The sequence below is a fragment of the Arachis duranensis genome, chromosome 7 (assembly GCF_000817695.3).
Source record: "Arachis duranensis cultivar V14167 chromosome 7, aradu.V14167.gnm2.J7QH, whole genome shotgun sequence".
NCBI classification, from domain to species: Eukaryota; Viridiplantae; Streptophyta; class Magnoliopsida; order Fabales; family Fabaceae; genus Arachis; species Arachis duranensis.
The window spans coordinates 61743766-61756828 of NC_029778.3; the positions used below are offsets into that span (position 1 = coordinate 61743766).

At 33.3% G+C, this 13063-nt stretch overlaps 2 protein-coding genes across 2 annotated transcripts; both read left to right on the top strand.

Annotated features, from left to right (window-relative positions):
• Positions 1-6: 6 nt before the first annotated feature.
• On the top strand, positions 7-9326 carry LOC107459241 (uncharacterized). Its single transcript, XM_016077457.3, has 21 exons — positions 7-410; positions 796-998; positions 1152-1223; positions 1298-1432; positions 3064-3182; positions 3264-3569; positions 3815-3902; positions 4000-4105; positions 4197-4310; positions 4776-4939; positions 5057-5177; positions 5366-5590; positions 5681-5871; positions 6576-6743; positions 6822-6927; positions 7011-7148; positions 7478-7639; positions 7720-7920; positions 8120-8314; positions 8442-8513; positions 8962-9326. The coding sequence occupies exons 1-21, from the start codon at positions 243-245 to the stop codon at positions 9112-9114; spliced, it is 3207 nt and encodes a 1068-aa protein (XP_015932943.1). The 5' UTR covers positions 7-242; the 3' UTR covers positions 9115-9326.
• A 2833-nt stretch (positions 9327-12159) lies between these two features.
• On the top strand, positions 12160-12537 carry LOC107459224 (uncharacterized). Its single transcript, XM_016077442.1, has one exon. The coding sequence runs from the start codon at positions 12160-12162 to the stop codon at positions 12535-12537; it is 378 nt and encodes a 125-aa protein (XP_015932928.1).
• Positions 12538-13063: the final 526 nt, after the last annotated feature.

Consider the following 13063-nt stretch of genomic DNA (forward strand, 5'->3'; position numbering starts at 1 on the left):
CTGATAATGATGATAGCATTGATTCGGAGGAAGAGGTTTATGGTGGAAGGTATTCGCTGGATTCTTCACCCCAGGACCCTCGAGTACCGAATGGTGCTCCTGGGAGATATGGGAACCTCCCTCATAGGGCGCCGCGGTATGGAAGTGATTATACTTACTCGGAGGTCAGTTCTTCAAGGGAGACACTGGTTGGGAGAAATGGTTTTGTTAGGGATCCTTTGTTGAGGGGTGTGAGGAAAGTAATGCATAGTGGATTTACCGAGGATGAATCGTCGGATTCTGCAGCCAGCTCTGAATTCTCTACCACTCAGGTAGGAAGTATCAATGGTGCTGTGCCGAGAAATAGAGCATCAGAAGGTTACGCTTCTAGTGTGCCTTCAAGGATGAACACGCAAAGTGCTGCAGAAAAGGTATGCAATTATTATTGATATGTATTGAAGTAATGTCATTATATGCCTCCAAAAATTTTCACAGTCATGGATATATTGGGCAGGAATGTGGCTGTTTTTGTACAAAGTTCTGAAATTGTATAACAGATGTTGAATTTAAAATAAGGTTTGAATTTACTAATTAATGAAATCATGCAAAGTTGTTTTCTGTATTTTGATTTTGTGACATATGTTTCTCTCTTCCCAATTACTATCTTCGTACTTGTATAGGCTATATATGTCTTCTTCTTGGCTCATATTATCTACCTCAAAAAAAGTTCTCATGATTGGATTTTTAAATACTTATCCTCGACAAATTGAACATTCATGGCTGGCTAAAAGCATCCTAATTTCATGATTTGTGCAGAATGGAAGAGGGTCCGATGATGATGACGACATTCCTAGTGCACCCCCGTTTTGCGGAGCTGCTCCAGAGATTAGACAAGTACATGAGAAAATTGCCACTTCTGGTGTACATGCTATTCCACTTAAAGCAGAATCAAGTACTTTGAAATCCATGTCTGAGGATACAAAAGAGAACATTGGAGTTGAGTCTGACCAGTTTGTTAGGTTAGTATCTTTGATAGAATAAGTATGTCTCACAACACATAAGTTCATAACCGCTTTAACAGAACATGAATACTTGTTGGTTAGTCACACAATATACAAATGGTAGTAATCTTATATAATCTAAATTGTTAGTACTGTAACATATTTTTGCAGAAACGCTCCTAGTTCAGAGGCTGCTGCTTCGTCAAATTCACAGCCAGCTCGTATACCAACCTTTCATGCAAGGTATTATCCTTTTTGATTATCCTGAAAAGTTTTACCTTAAGTATGTGCTTATTTACTTTGTAAATCCATTTCAGCGCCCTTGGACCGTGGCATGGTGTGATTGCATACGACGCTTGTGTTCGCCTTTGCCTCCATGCTTGGGCAATGCAGTGCATGGAAGCTCCTATGTTTCTAGAAAATGAATGTGCTTTACTTAGGGATGCATTTGGGTGAGTTAAGACTTTCCTTTCACTACTATTTCTGTCCTCTTCATGGATGCTTGATATAATTAACTTTGATGAAGATAGTAATGCTCTGCGCTTCATGTAGACAGTGCTAATAAACTGTGCATGGTCTGGTTCCATGATTGCACAGTGCCTTGGAGAATCTAAACTGTGCATTTCCTTTGTCATATAGCATTTGGCAACACAATAGGGGAAAAACTATGCTATAGTGAAAACAATGGGAAATAATAGAGTAAGTTAGGAGAAGCTGTAAGTGACTCTTAGTCTAAGTAGAGTAAAACTGCCAGCTAGGACAGATCAGTAACTAACTTACCATTGTATTCCTCATACTACCCTCAGGTGTAGCTTACCCCACAAGCTACTAAAACTGATGCAGCTATGAGTTTGTTAATCATAATTGCAAAATTCCCAAACTCTCCTCTCTCTCTCTCTCTCTCTCTCTCTCTCTCTCTCTCTCTCTCTCTCTCTCTCTCTCTCTCTCCTTCCTTTATTATTAGGAAGCAAAACATTTTTTTTGTTTTTTTTGGGGGGAGGGGGGACTGTTATGGTGAGATCATGTAAAGTAAAAATAAAAAGTTATATTAATAAAAACGACAGCCTAGTACACAAGTATCAAGCGTTCAGATCATGTACCTAACCTAATAATTGTCATTGTTTGATTCCATGGCTTGACCTTGTGACTGTGAGGTTACACGGAGATAACTCATTGTTCCAAGGCTCCCCTTTGGTTATATTAATCTATTAAGAAAATCCCAAGTTCAGAAATAACTAAGCAGGGATAGCGAACACTCTTACACGTTCTCTAAAATAAAAGAACTGGATATTCCAAGCTTAGCCTAATTTATTGTAACATCTGATATTGGTATTGCTTTGGCACAATAGAGGCTTGGTTTGGTAAAGCTTTTTGAAGATGTGCTTGTGCTTTTTAAAAGCTCAAGCTCCTCATTTTGTGTTTGGTAAATCAAAAAGATCATGTGCTTGTGCTTGCAGCTTTTAAAAGATCGGGGTACTTTTGAAAGCACCTAGGATAGAGCTTTTCAAAGTTGGCTTGTGCTTTTCAAAATTTAAAAGTCTAATATAACCTCATATGTTAACTAATTTTCAAATTTAATGTTTGCATTTATGTCTATTATAGTATTTTTAAATTTTAAAAGCTATTTTACCAAACACAATTGATGTTGCTTATGTTTATTCAAAGTTGTTTTTGATTTGATTTACCAAACATAAATGCTACAACTTTTAAAAAGCCATGTTTTAAAAGTTAACTTTTATAAGCTACTTTTAAAAAGTAAAAGCTTTACCAAACTAAGCCAGAATGTTTTGACAGATATTATTTTGATGCTTAGGACCTGTTTATCCTTGATGCATATGCAGTGCTCTTATATTTCTTTTTCACTTGAAAATTGCCCCATCTAGTAGGTAGAAGTTAGTTGTATTAGAATGTCCACTATCATTGTTATCCGAAAACTATCATGTGTAGTTGCTAAGTCTAAGGAGCTCTTCTATTTTCGGGTGCATGGGTTATAAAATTATTTATAGGCTATTAACTATCACTTTAAGCTTTTGATGGATCCTTGCATTCTTATCGGATTGTTGTTATTTTTTTCTATTTGTAGATTGCGGCAGGTATTATTACAGTCGGAGGATGAACTAATGATGAAGAGCAAATCAGAGCCTTCCAGTGAGGGTGTTGCTCCCAAACCAAAAAAGCTTATTGGCAAGATGAAGGTGCAAGGTAGGTTTTCATACTAGTTTACCATTTAAATTATGTGCTTCTCCAAATTGAGTCATAGCTGATACTTTTCTTACTTTTCAGTACGTAGAGTAAAAATGGGCTTAGACCCGCCAACTGGCTGTAGCATGTCATCGTTTGTGACGGATAAACTTAAAATGGAATCTGTGCGACATCGCTTCTCTAGTTTTCAGTTGTCACTATCTTCTGGATGGCAATCACTCAAAAGAATTCGATTTGCACCCCGTTTGCCTGCAAATGGTTCCTTTGCACGACAAAGCTTGGCATATGTTCATGCTAGTACCCGTTACCTACAGCAAGTGTCTGGACTCTTGAAAGTTGGTGTGACGACTCTACGGAACAATTCAACGTCCTATGAAGCTGTGCAAGGTATGTTAAAATGCAATTTCCATATTGTTACTCATTATTATGATATATCTCCACATTATAGGGGAACTGAAAAAGAAAATTTCATTTCCTTCAGTATTTTAATTATGATAATTTTTTTGCTATTTTTCTTAGCTTGTGATAATATTGTCATGGCTAACTGTTGGACCTTTGACTTCAATATACATGATGATTAATTTATTTTCTCATATTTCTTATTTCTTTTTTGGGCCTATGCATTTGATCAGAGACGTACTCTTGTTTTCTAAGACTGAAGAGCACAGCAGAGGAAGATTCCATTAGGTTGCAGCCTGGATCCAGTGAATCCCATATGTTGTAAGTTCTTTTAGTCCCCTACCCACCCCATAAAAACAAAGAAAATCCTTTTGTTGATTAGGTGACTTGAGTTAATTTTTTTCTCCAACTTTTACAGTTTCCCGGATAGCCTTGGAGATGATCTGCTTGTTGAAGTTCAAGATTCCAAAGGAAAGCATTTTGGCCGTGTTCTTGTCCAAGTGGCTACTGTAGCTGATGATCCGGTACTTTATATTGCCGATTCATGGAATCTCTAGTGCTTGTAATGAATGATGATAATTGTTGTAAAATTGGTGATGTTCAATCTGATCGCAGGCTGACAAATTACGCTGGTGGCCGATTTATCGTGAGCCTGGCCATGAGCTTGTGGGCAAGATACAACTGTATATACTTTATTCAACAAGTGCAGATGACAATAGTCATCTTAAGGTTAGTTATGTATGCATTGAACTATAATAGTCAGGTCCTCAATTCATGTGTGCTCTTCTTTCGTAAACCACAGTCATACTGTCACAGGAACAGTCTAAATCTTACTTCCATTTGTTCTGTTTGTAAATGCACGTTTNNNCTTTCCTTTTTCTTGTTGTTTTTCTTTTTTTGTTAATTTAACATTTATATTTCTATTAGATATTATTTCAAACACAATAAGCTAGTCCAAACACATTGAACACGTGCAATGACTCAACTAGAAAAGTAATATTGACTTATGATGATTCCTTGGGGCTTCTTCTATAACTATTCTGAAATTGAAATAGGAAAATAGTCTTTTTTGTTATGAATGTGTTTAAGGTTTAAGGTTACTTGGTGTTTTCATTTGCTGAAAGTTTTATCTTGGTTTTAGTTGTATTATGCTTAACATAACCAATATTTATTTGTCTCACCCTTTCATTCCAGTGTGGTTCTGTAGCAGAGACAGTAGCATATGACGTAGTTTTAGAAGTTGCAATGAAAGTTCAGGGCTTTCAGCAAAGGAATCTGTTGCTACATGGTCCTTGGAAATGGCTTTTGACCGAGTTTGCATCTTATTATGGTGTGTCTGAGATATATACTAAGTTGAGGTAATGTGAACTCATTTGCTATTATCTTTTGAAACATTTAACGATTAACTAAATATAAGTTTTCCAAACACTTCAATTTATCTTATTTGCGGTCTTCATGACATTCTGTTTAAATAGATATCTATCTTATGTCATGGATGTGGCTACACCAACAGAAGACTGCCTTAACCTGGTGTATGATCTGCTAACACCGGTTCTCATGAAGGGAAATGGCAAGACTTCTTTAAGCCACCAAGAGGTATCATTTATATTTTTTATTTATGTAATTCATATACCTGACTTTCTTGTATTTGGCATGTTTATTCTGTAACTTCGACTTGATTGTATTTTGATATACTTGAACTGATTGTTTTTTCAACATCTGCTTACTTCAAATAGATCGATCTTCCTATATTGGCTAACATATTTTTTTTTGTTACTCATCAGAATCGTATACTAGGAGAGACCAAGGATCAAATTGAGCAGATACTCACTCTTGTTTTTGAGAATTACAAATCACTTGACGAATCATCTTTTTCGGGCATCGTAGAGGTTTTCAGACCGGCATCTGGCCATGCAGCGCCTGCCTTGGAACCTGCCGTTAAGCTCTACAAGCTTCTTCATGACATCTTATCCCCCGAGGCTCAAACTGCTTTCTGCCATTATTTCCAGGTTAGATGAACTTGAGTGTTTTTTTTTTTTTTTAATTTTTATTATTATTTAAAGCAACTGTCCTCTTATTGATCACTAGTATCTTCTCAGGTTGCTGCAAAAAAGAGGGCCAGAAGGCACCTGACTGAAACAGATGAATATATTACAAACAGTAATGAAGGCGCTCTGGTGGATAGTGTGACTATGTCAACTGCGTATCAGAAGATGAAGTCCCTATGCATAAACTTTGGAAATGAGATTCATACCGATATCCAAATTCATAATCAAAATATACTTCCAAGGTATTATTTACGTCCTGCATAATCTTGTATGTATCTGCTAGAGTATCATTGCTGAAATACAAGTAAATTTTAGTTGCTCGATACACAAAACGAATAGATGATTATATCAGGATATGTTGATGAAAATATTTAATGCCACTGCCCCTTATTGGTAATTTGGTATCATCTTTATTCGAAAATTGTGTTTAAGATTAGCTATATTTCAACAAGCAATAAGTGATAAGATTGCGGTTCATTATTACTAGGTACCAAACCTAGAAAACTTGTATTGATGTCCTTTTAATCAAAACAATACAATTGGGAAATAGGATTTTTGCCTCTTTATTTTATTTTATTATTTTCTCAATTTCTCATCAGAAATTCAGACTGAATCTAATGTTCCCAAATTATGTACGTTCTAACTGAAAAAGTTTGGTAGCCCAGTGCTTCTGTTAGTAATAACCGATTAAGCAAGCATGTGCAGTAATAAACTAGCTTCTAGCTTGCATAGTTGATAAATGTGATCTTGGATAGGAATACTTGGTATTTGAATGTGATGGCATAATTTTACTCATTGGCATAGGATTTTCCTGTGAATAAGTTTTATGCATTTCAAACTTTATTATCTTTTGGTCCAAGTGTCCTTTTGTGGTAGTTCTTTCTAGCTACTTTTGCCAATTTCAGCTTCTAACCTAGCTTGTTCTGTAATTCTGTATTTTTCACAGCTTTGTGGACCTGCCAAATCTCTCTGCATCAATATACAGCACTGAGCTTTGCAGTAGATTACGAGCTTTCCTCATATCTTGTCCACCAACAGGTCCGGCATCACCGGTAGCTGACCTTATTATCGCAACATCAGATTTTCAAAGGGATCTTAATAGCTGGAATATTAGGTGTGTTCTGTATAGCCCTAGTTTTATTCGCTTTGAATGATACTGAATAATCTTAACTTATTTTATCTCCTTTGTTAGTCCTATCAAAGGAGGTGTAGATGCAAAAGAGTTATTCCATTTGTATATTCTTGTCTGGATCCAAGACAGACGCCTATCTTTGCTCGAGTCGTGCAAATTAGATAAGGTATTTCTTCTCAACACAATGCTATCTTCGTGGTGAATTTTCTTATTGCAATAGGGTTGTAACTAAATGCATTGTTCTTCCAGGTGAAGTGGTCAGGAGTTAGAACACAACATTCTACTACTCCTTTTGTCGATGACATGTATGAGCGGCTGAAGGAGACATTGACAGACTATGAGGTCATAATTTGCCGATGGCCAGAATATACCTTGGTCTTAGAGAATGTATGCCAGATCTTCCTTATTACTTCATTAATCCTGCATCTTTATGCTATAATATGCACTCGAAAGTAATATGGCTCAGATTTTTCATCACATTTTCATCTTCCTATTAATTTATGGAGGTAAATCACTTTAATGTAAAGTTTATATATTTCGAAGAACTCCCACAAAAAAATGAATAAGCTTTGTCCTCTCCTGTTCTTGGTTACATATTCTAAGGAGAGTAATACTTGATATTTGGTTATAAAATATTTTATTTATTGATCATGCATGTGATATTGTACAAGATAAAAAAAGTATTAATTTGTTTTCTTTGTTTATTTGAAAAAAAGGCCATCGCTGATATTGAGAAAGCTATAGTGGAAGCTTTAGACAAACAATATGCAGATGTACTGTCTCCTCTCAAGGATAGCATTGCTCCCAAGAAATTTGGGCTGAAATATGTCCAGAAACTCGCCAAACGGAACACATGTGCATATGTTGTTCCTGATGAGGTAGGTGGAATGAATTCCTCAGTAGTTTAAATATTCTGTTCTTGTACAAGCACTTTAAACTTAAGCCTATATGCTTTCAGCTTGGAATTCTTTTGAATTCATTGAAGAGAATGCTGGATGTATTGCGTCCGAGGGTAGAATCTCAGTTCAGGTCGTGGGGTTCGTGCTTGCCGAATGCTGGTAACACAGCACCTGGTGAGCGACTTAGTGAAGTGACGGTGATGCTGAGGGCCAAGTTCAGGAATTACGTGCAAGCTATTGTTGAGAAACTCGTGGAGAATGTAAGTAGCTCTTTGTAATTAATTTATTTGCCGCAATAACGACCTGGGATTATAACATTGGGATCAAATTGCAAATGCTACGTTCAACATATTTATGCAGTAGAAGATTATCTTAATTGTTTTCATTTTAGATTAATGAGAAGGAACTGATAAAGTATATAAGGTGTCCCTCATATGCATCTTTTTTATGATGTTCCAGACAAAGCTACAAAATACCACAAAATTGAAGAAAATTCTTCAAGATTCAAAGGAAACTGTGGTCGAATCTGATTTAAGAGGAAGAATTCAGCCCTTGAACGAGCAGTTGGCTAGTACCGTAAGTCACCTACACAGCATCTTCGAGACTCATGTCTTCATTGCCATCTGTCGAGGGTATTGGGATCGTATGGGACAGGTAAAACTGATTGCATTCAGATTTTAGCCTTAATTTAGATGCTGGACTCCACGATACTAATTCCATATAGATGCCGGAGTCCGCGATAGTAATTCCATATGATTCATGGTATCTTTCTATTCCACAGGAGATTTTGAGTTTCTTGGAGAATCGAAAAGAGAACAGGTCATGGTACAAAGGTTCAAGGGTAGCTGTTTCTGTAAGTAACACCCTAATCAGCTAAATTATAAACTCTTTTATATACAGTAAAACATTGAGCATGAATGCTGAGAGATCCATTTAACTAATGCTATTCTTCAGTGACTACTGTGTAAAAAATTATTTAACATAATGCCATTGTTTTTAAAACTATTTAATATATGTTTAATTTAAAAGTTTGTAATTAAATATTTACATTAGATAAAAACTTTCAATTAAGTCCTTTCTAACTATTTTTTGTTAAAAAATACAATTTTTTGTGTGAAATATTCGTTTTGTATTTGATGTACGATGAATTATGGAATATTAAGAAAGCAAATATTTTAAAGATTAGTGTTTTTCTGAAAAATAACCAGTAAGGATGTAATTATAAATTTTTAGAATTTCTCTCATTAAGTATTTGTTTGTCATACAGTTTGCAATTTCTGATCGAATCATTGATTGCGCAGGTCTTGGATGACACCTTTGCGTCGCAGATGCAGCAACTTCTTGGAAACGCGTTACAAGAGAAGGATCTAGAGGCACCTCGATCTATCATGGAAGTTCGATCCATGCTGTGCAAGGATGCCCCAAATCACAAGGACAACACTTTTTACTATTAAGGCATAAAAAAAATGTAAATAGGATGAGAGGAATGAACGCACACCAAGGGTTATAAAGGATAAAAAATGGTTACCAATTTTTGTAACAGGAGCATGAAACTCATGCTCCTTGGAAAATGATTTAATTTCCTCTTAAAATGATTCATAATGTTACCTTTTTCAACATATGGTATATACACAGTACTTTATTCATTGTAATATTTTTATAGCAATATATAGCTCTACTAACTCTGATTTACATGGATCAATTCCGCCGTTGCCACTATTTCTGATATCATTAAAATTCTGTAGTTTTTTGGTATTTATTTGCCAAGATAATTTTATTTATTAGTAGTTCAACCCTTAGTATCTATAACAATTTATAAAAGAAATATGGAAGTAGTATTTTAGATAGTGTTTTTGTCCTTAATAATATTATAGAAATATAAATCTTTTAAAATGTTATTTTTGTCATGATATTAAATATTATAGCATAAAAAATTTATAGAATTAAACTACTTTTACAAAAAGGTCGCAGGGGATAAAAGTCTTCGTTGACTAAGAAGAACATGATTCTTGCAGACAAAAAAAAGTTAACTAATAAACCTTTGTTAACTAATAAACCTTTTAATAATTATTTTTATGTGAAAGAGTTTAATTTTTTATTAATAATTAATTTTAATATTTATTATGAAATAATTTAATGTATATACCTTTACATTTAATTAGATATTAAGTCTTGTTCCGAAGAATCGAAGATACTATTTGGACTTGGACGTGAGCTCCAGTCTCCTTCTGAGACAAGATTTTGTGTAAGAGATTCTAATACTTAAATTAGCAAAGGCTTTAATCAGGTTTTAGTAGATTATGTCTAAAATATACTTGAGAGTGTCAGTGTATTTATAACAGAATGGGTAACCACCCTTTTAGAGTAGTTCCACCTTTGATGGTGGATAGTCGTTCCCTCTTGATAGGGAAGTTGTTGAGATCTCCTTTTTAGATAGATGGGAGATATCTTAGGAGGTAGTTACATATTCAGATAAGTAGGGTTGGACTACCTTTGTTGTGTCTGAGAGGTAAGTAGATGAGGCCACCTTTTGGGTGCGTTTTTATTCTTATTAGACTTGACTTTATCTCTTTGGACCAATAATGTATGAACAAGTCTATCGTATAACTAAAAATAATTAATTTTTATGATTGTTATTAAAAAATAATATTTTTTCTTTATATATATATATAAAAATATAATTTTATATTGATAGTTATAAAATTAACTTAAAATTAATTTTTTTGAAACAATTAAATTTTGATTCTAGTTATTAATCACAACATTAGCATTCTCTATAAATTATATGTAATAAATATTTGAAGAGAAGTGAAAATATCGTTTAGAAAGGTAAATGATAAAAAATTAAAATTAAATAAAAATAACTAAAAATGTATGCATATAATAACAATAATAATATACATTTTTAGGTGAATAAATTGTGTGATTATTTTTTAATTATATTTAATTATAAATTTAATGTATTTTTTATAATTTTATGAATTTTTTTAAATTTATTATTTTATTAATTATATTTTTTTATAGCACAAAAAAATAGAAAGAAATAAAGAATGAAAGAGAAAAGAGAAAAATAAAGAAGAAAAAAGAGAGAGAGTTTCTTAATTTTGGAGAAAAATTTATTTTAATTGTAATGAAAGAATATTTTATGATATATTTTAGTTTGTCAAATTAATAATATAAAATATAAAATATAAGTTATGTATAGAGTAGAAAGGATAGAGAGAAATAGAGAAGGAGAGAGAAGTAGATAAGAGAATGGAGGAAGAGAGCTTATAATTTTGGAAAAAAATATTTTATCTCATTTTTAATAAGAGTATCATGTCACACATTTTAATTGTTAAATTAGTAATATAATAATATAGCTAAATTTTAATTTTAACTTTAATTATAATTAGAGAATGCCATGTTGCACATGTTAATTATTAAATTTGTAATTAATCATTGATAAATAATATATAAGAGAGATAGAATGAGCGAAGGAATGAGAGAGATAGAGAAAATGGGTGAGAGGAAGAGAGAATTCTTTAATTTTGAAAAAAAAAATTTGATTTCAATTACAATAAAAAATGATATGTAACATATTTTAATTGTAAAATTAATAATATATAATAGATTATTCTTTTTCATTTTCACTATTAATAAATAGTAGTTGACACAATTACCATTTTTAAAATTAGTAAACATGTAATATATATTAATGCATTTTTATTTATATTGTTGTTATCTTTTTATTCTATGTGTGTTGATTAAAAATTTTAAATCAACTTGCATGGACTAAAATCTTCATGAAACATGATTAAAGAATTGAAAAAGTAAAGTTTGAATTAAAGACAATAATCATCTATTTACTAGAAGATGTTGAAAATTTAAAAAATTACAAAAAATATTCAAGAGAGGTATTTGATTATTAAAAGAATGATGACAAAGCATGCATGCTCTACAAGCTTCATGATCATTACGAATGTTGTCTTAGTTGTTAAGAAAAAGAAATTATTATTTTATTAAAAAGTTTAGTCTATATAAAGCTATACATGCTTTGTGTATTATGTGTGTTTCAAATAATAGAATTGTGTTGTGAGAATTAAGAGGTTCTCCTTTGTTTTATGAGTATTAGTAAGTTTGAGAGATGAAAAATATGATAGCATTATTTATGTGAGTGAGTGTTTCTGCGGCCAATATAGCGTGTATTTTACTAAAATTTGGTATCAGAGCTAATTAATCCAGTGCCTGGTGTTTGAGAGTTTGTGAGGTGTGGGAGAGTTCTCACATAGTTCTTTATTCATAAAGTCGGTATGGCAAACATTTTTAATACTATGTGGTCTGGTCCCAAGTTAGATGGGAAACTTGATTATAGTTATTGGGAGACTTTGATGTCTACCAATTTGAAGGTCCAGAACCTGTAAAATTTCATTGAACAAGGTTTTCAAGAAGGAGCAGATGCTGCCCAACAGAGGAGAGATCAATTGTCGCTATCTCAAATTCATCAAGGAGTAGATTATATGGTGTTTAACAAAATAGCAAATGCCAAAAGTGCAAAAGAAGCATGGAACACGTTGAAGCTATCATACAAAGACGTAGATAAAGTTCAGAAAGTAAAATTACAGTCTTTGAGAAGAGAATATGAAAAGTACGAGATGTCTAGCTCAGAAACTATTGAACAATATTTTACTCGTGTTACAGATCTTGTCAATAAGATGAGAGTCTATGGAGAAGATATGTCCAATAGTAAAGTGGTGGAGAAAATTCTTCGCACCATGCCGATGAAATATGACCATGTGGTGACTACGATACTAGAGTCACACGATATGGATACCATGACGATCGCAGAGTTGCAAGGAACCACGGAAAGCCACATTAGCAGAATATTGGAGAAGTAAAAAAATCAACGGAAGAAGCCTTGAAAAGCCGAATGAATTTAAACAATGTTGCAGAATCAAGTCGTACACAAGAAGGACAATGTTGTGGCTTCAATCTTCAAAATAGAGGTAGAGGTTGTGGCAATTACAACCAAGAAAGTTATAATAACTTTACACCACCTATTCAAGGAAGAGGTGGAATGTAACACCCCATTACCCTAAACCTTACCTCTAGTCATAAAGCAAAGGATAACAAAGTGCCACGACAGTTCTAAAACTTATAATATATAATATATATCCAAGAATTTATATAACTAGAAGCCCGATGAAGGAATAAAAGCTCAAAGTCGCATAAAGCGGAATTACAAAACGCGAAGCGTTCACACACGATAACTAAATGCGTAATCACGGACAGAACAAGACATAATATATATAAAACCTTGTAGATAGCTCCAGGATACACAAGGTAATTATTAAAATAAACAAGATATATATAAGTATGATATACCAAAAAGAGGACTAGTCACAACCTGCGGAGTTTAGGCCA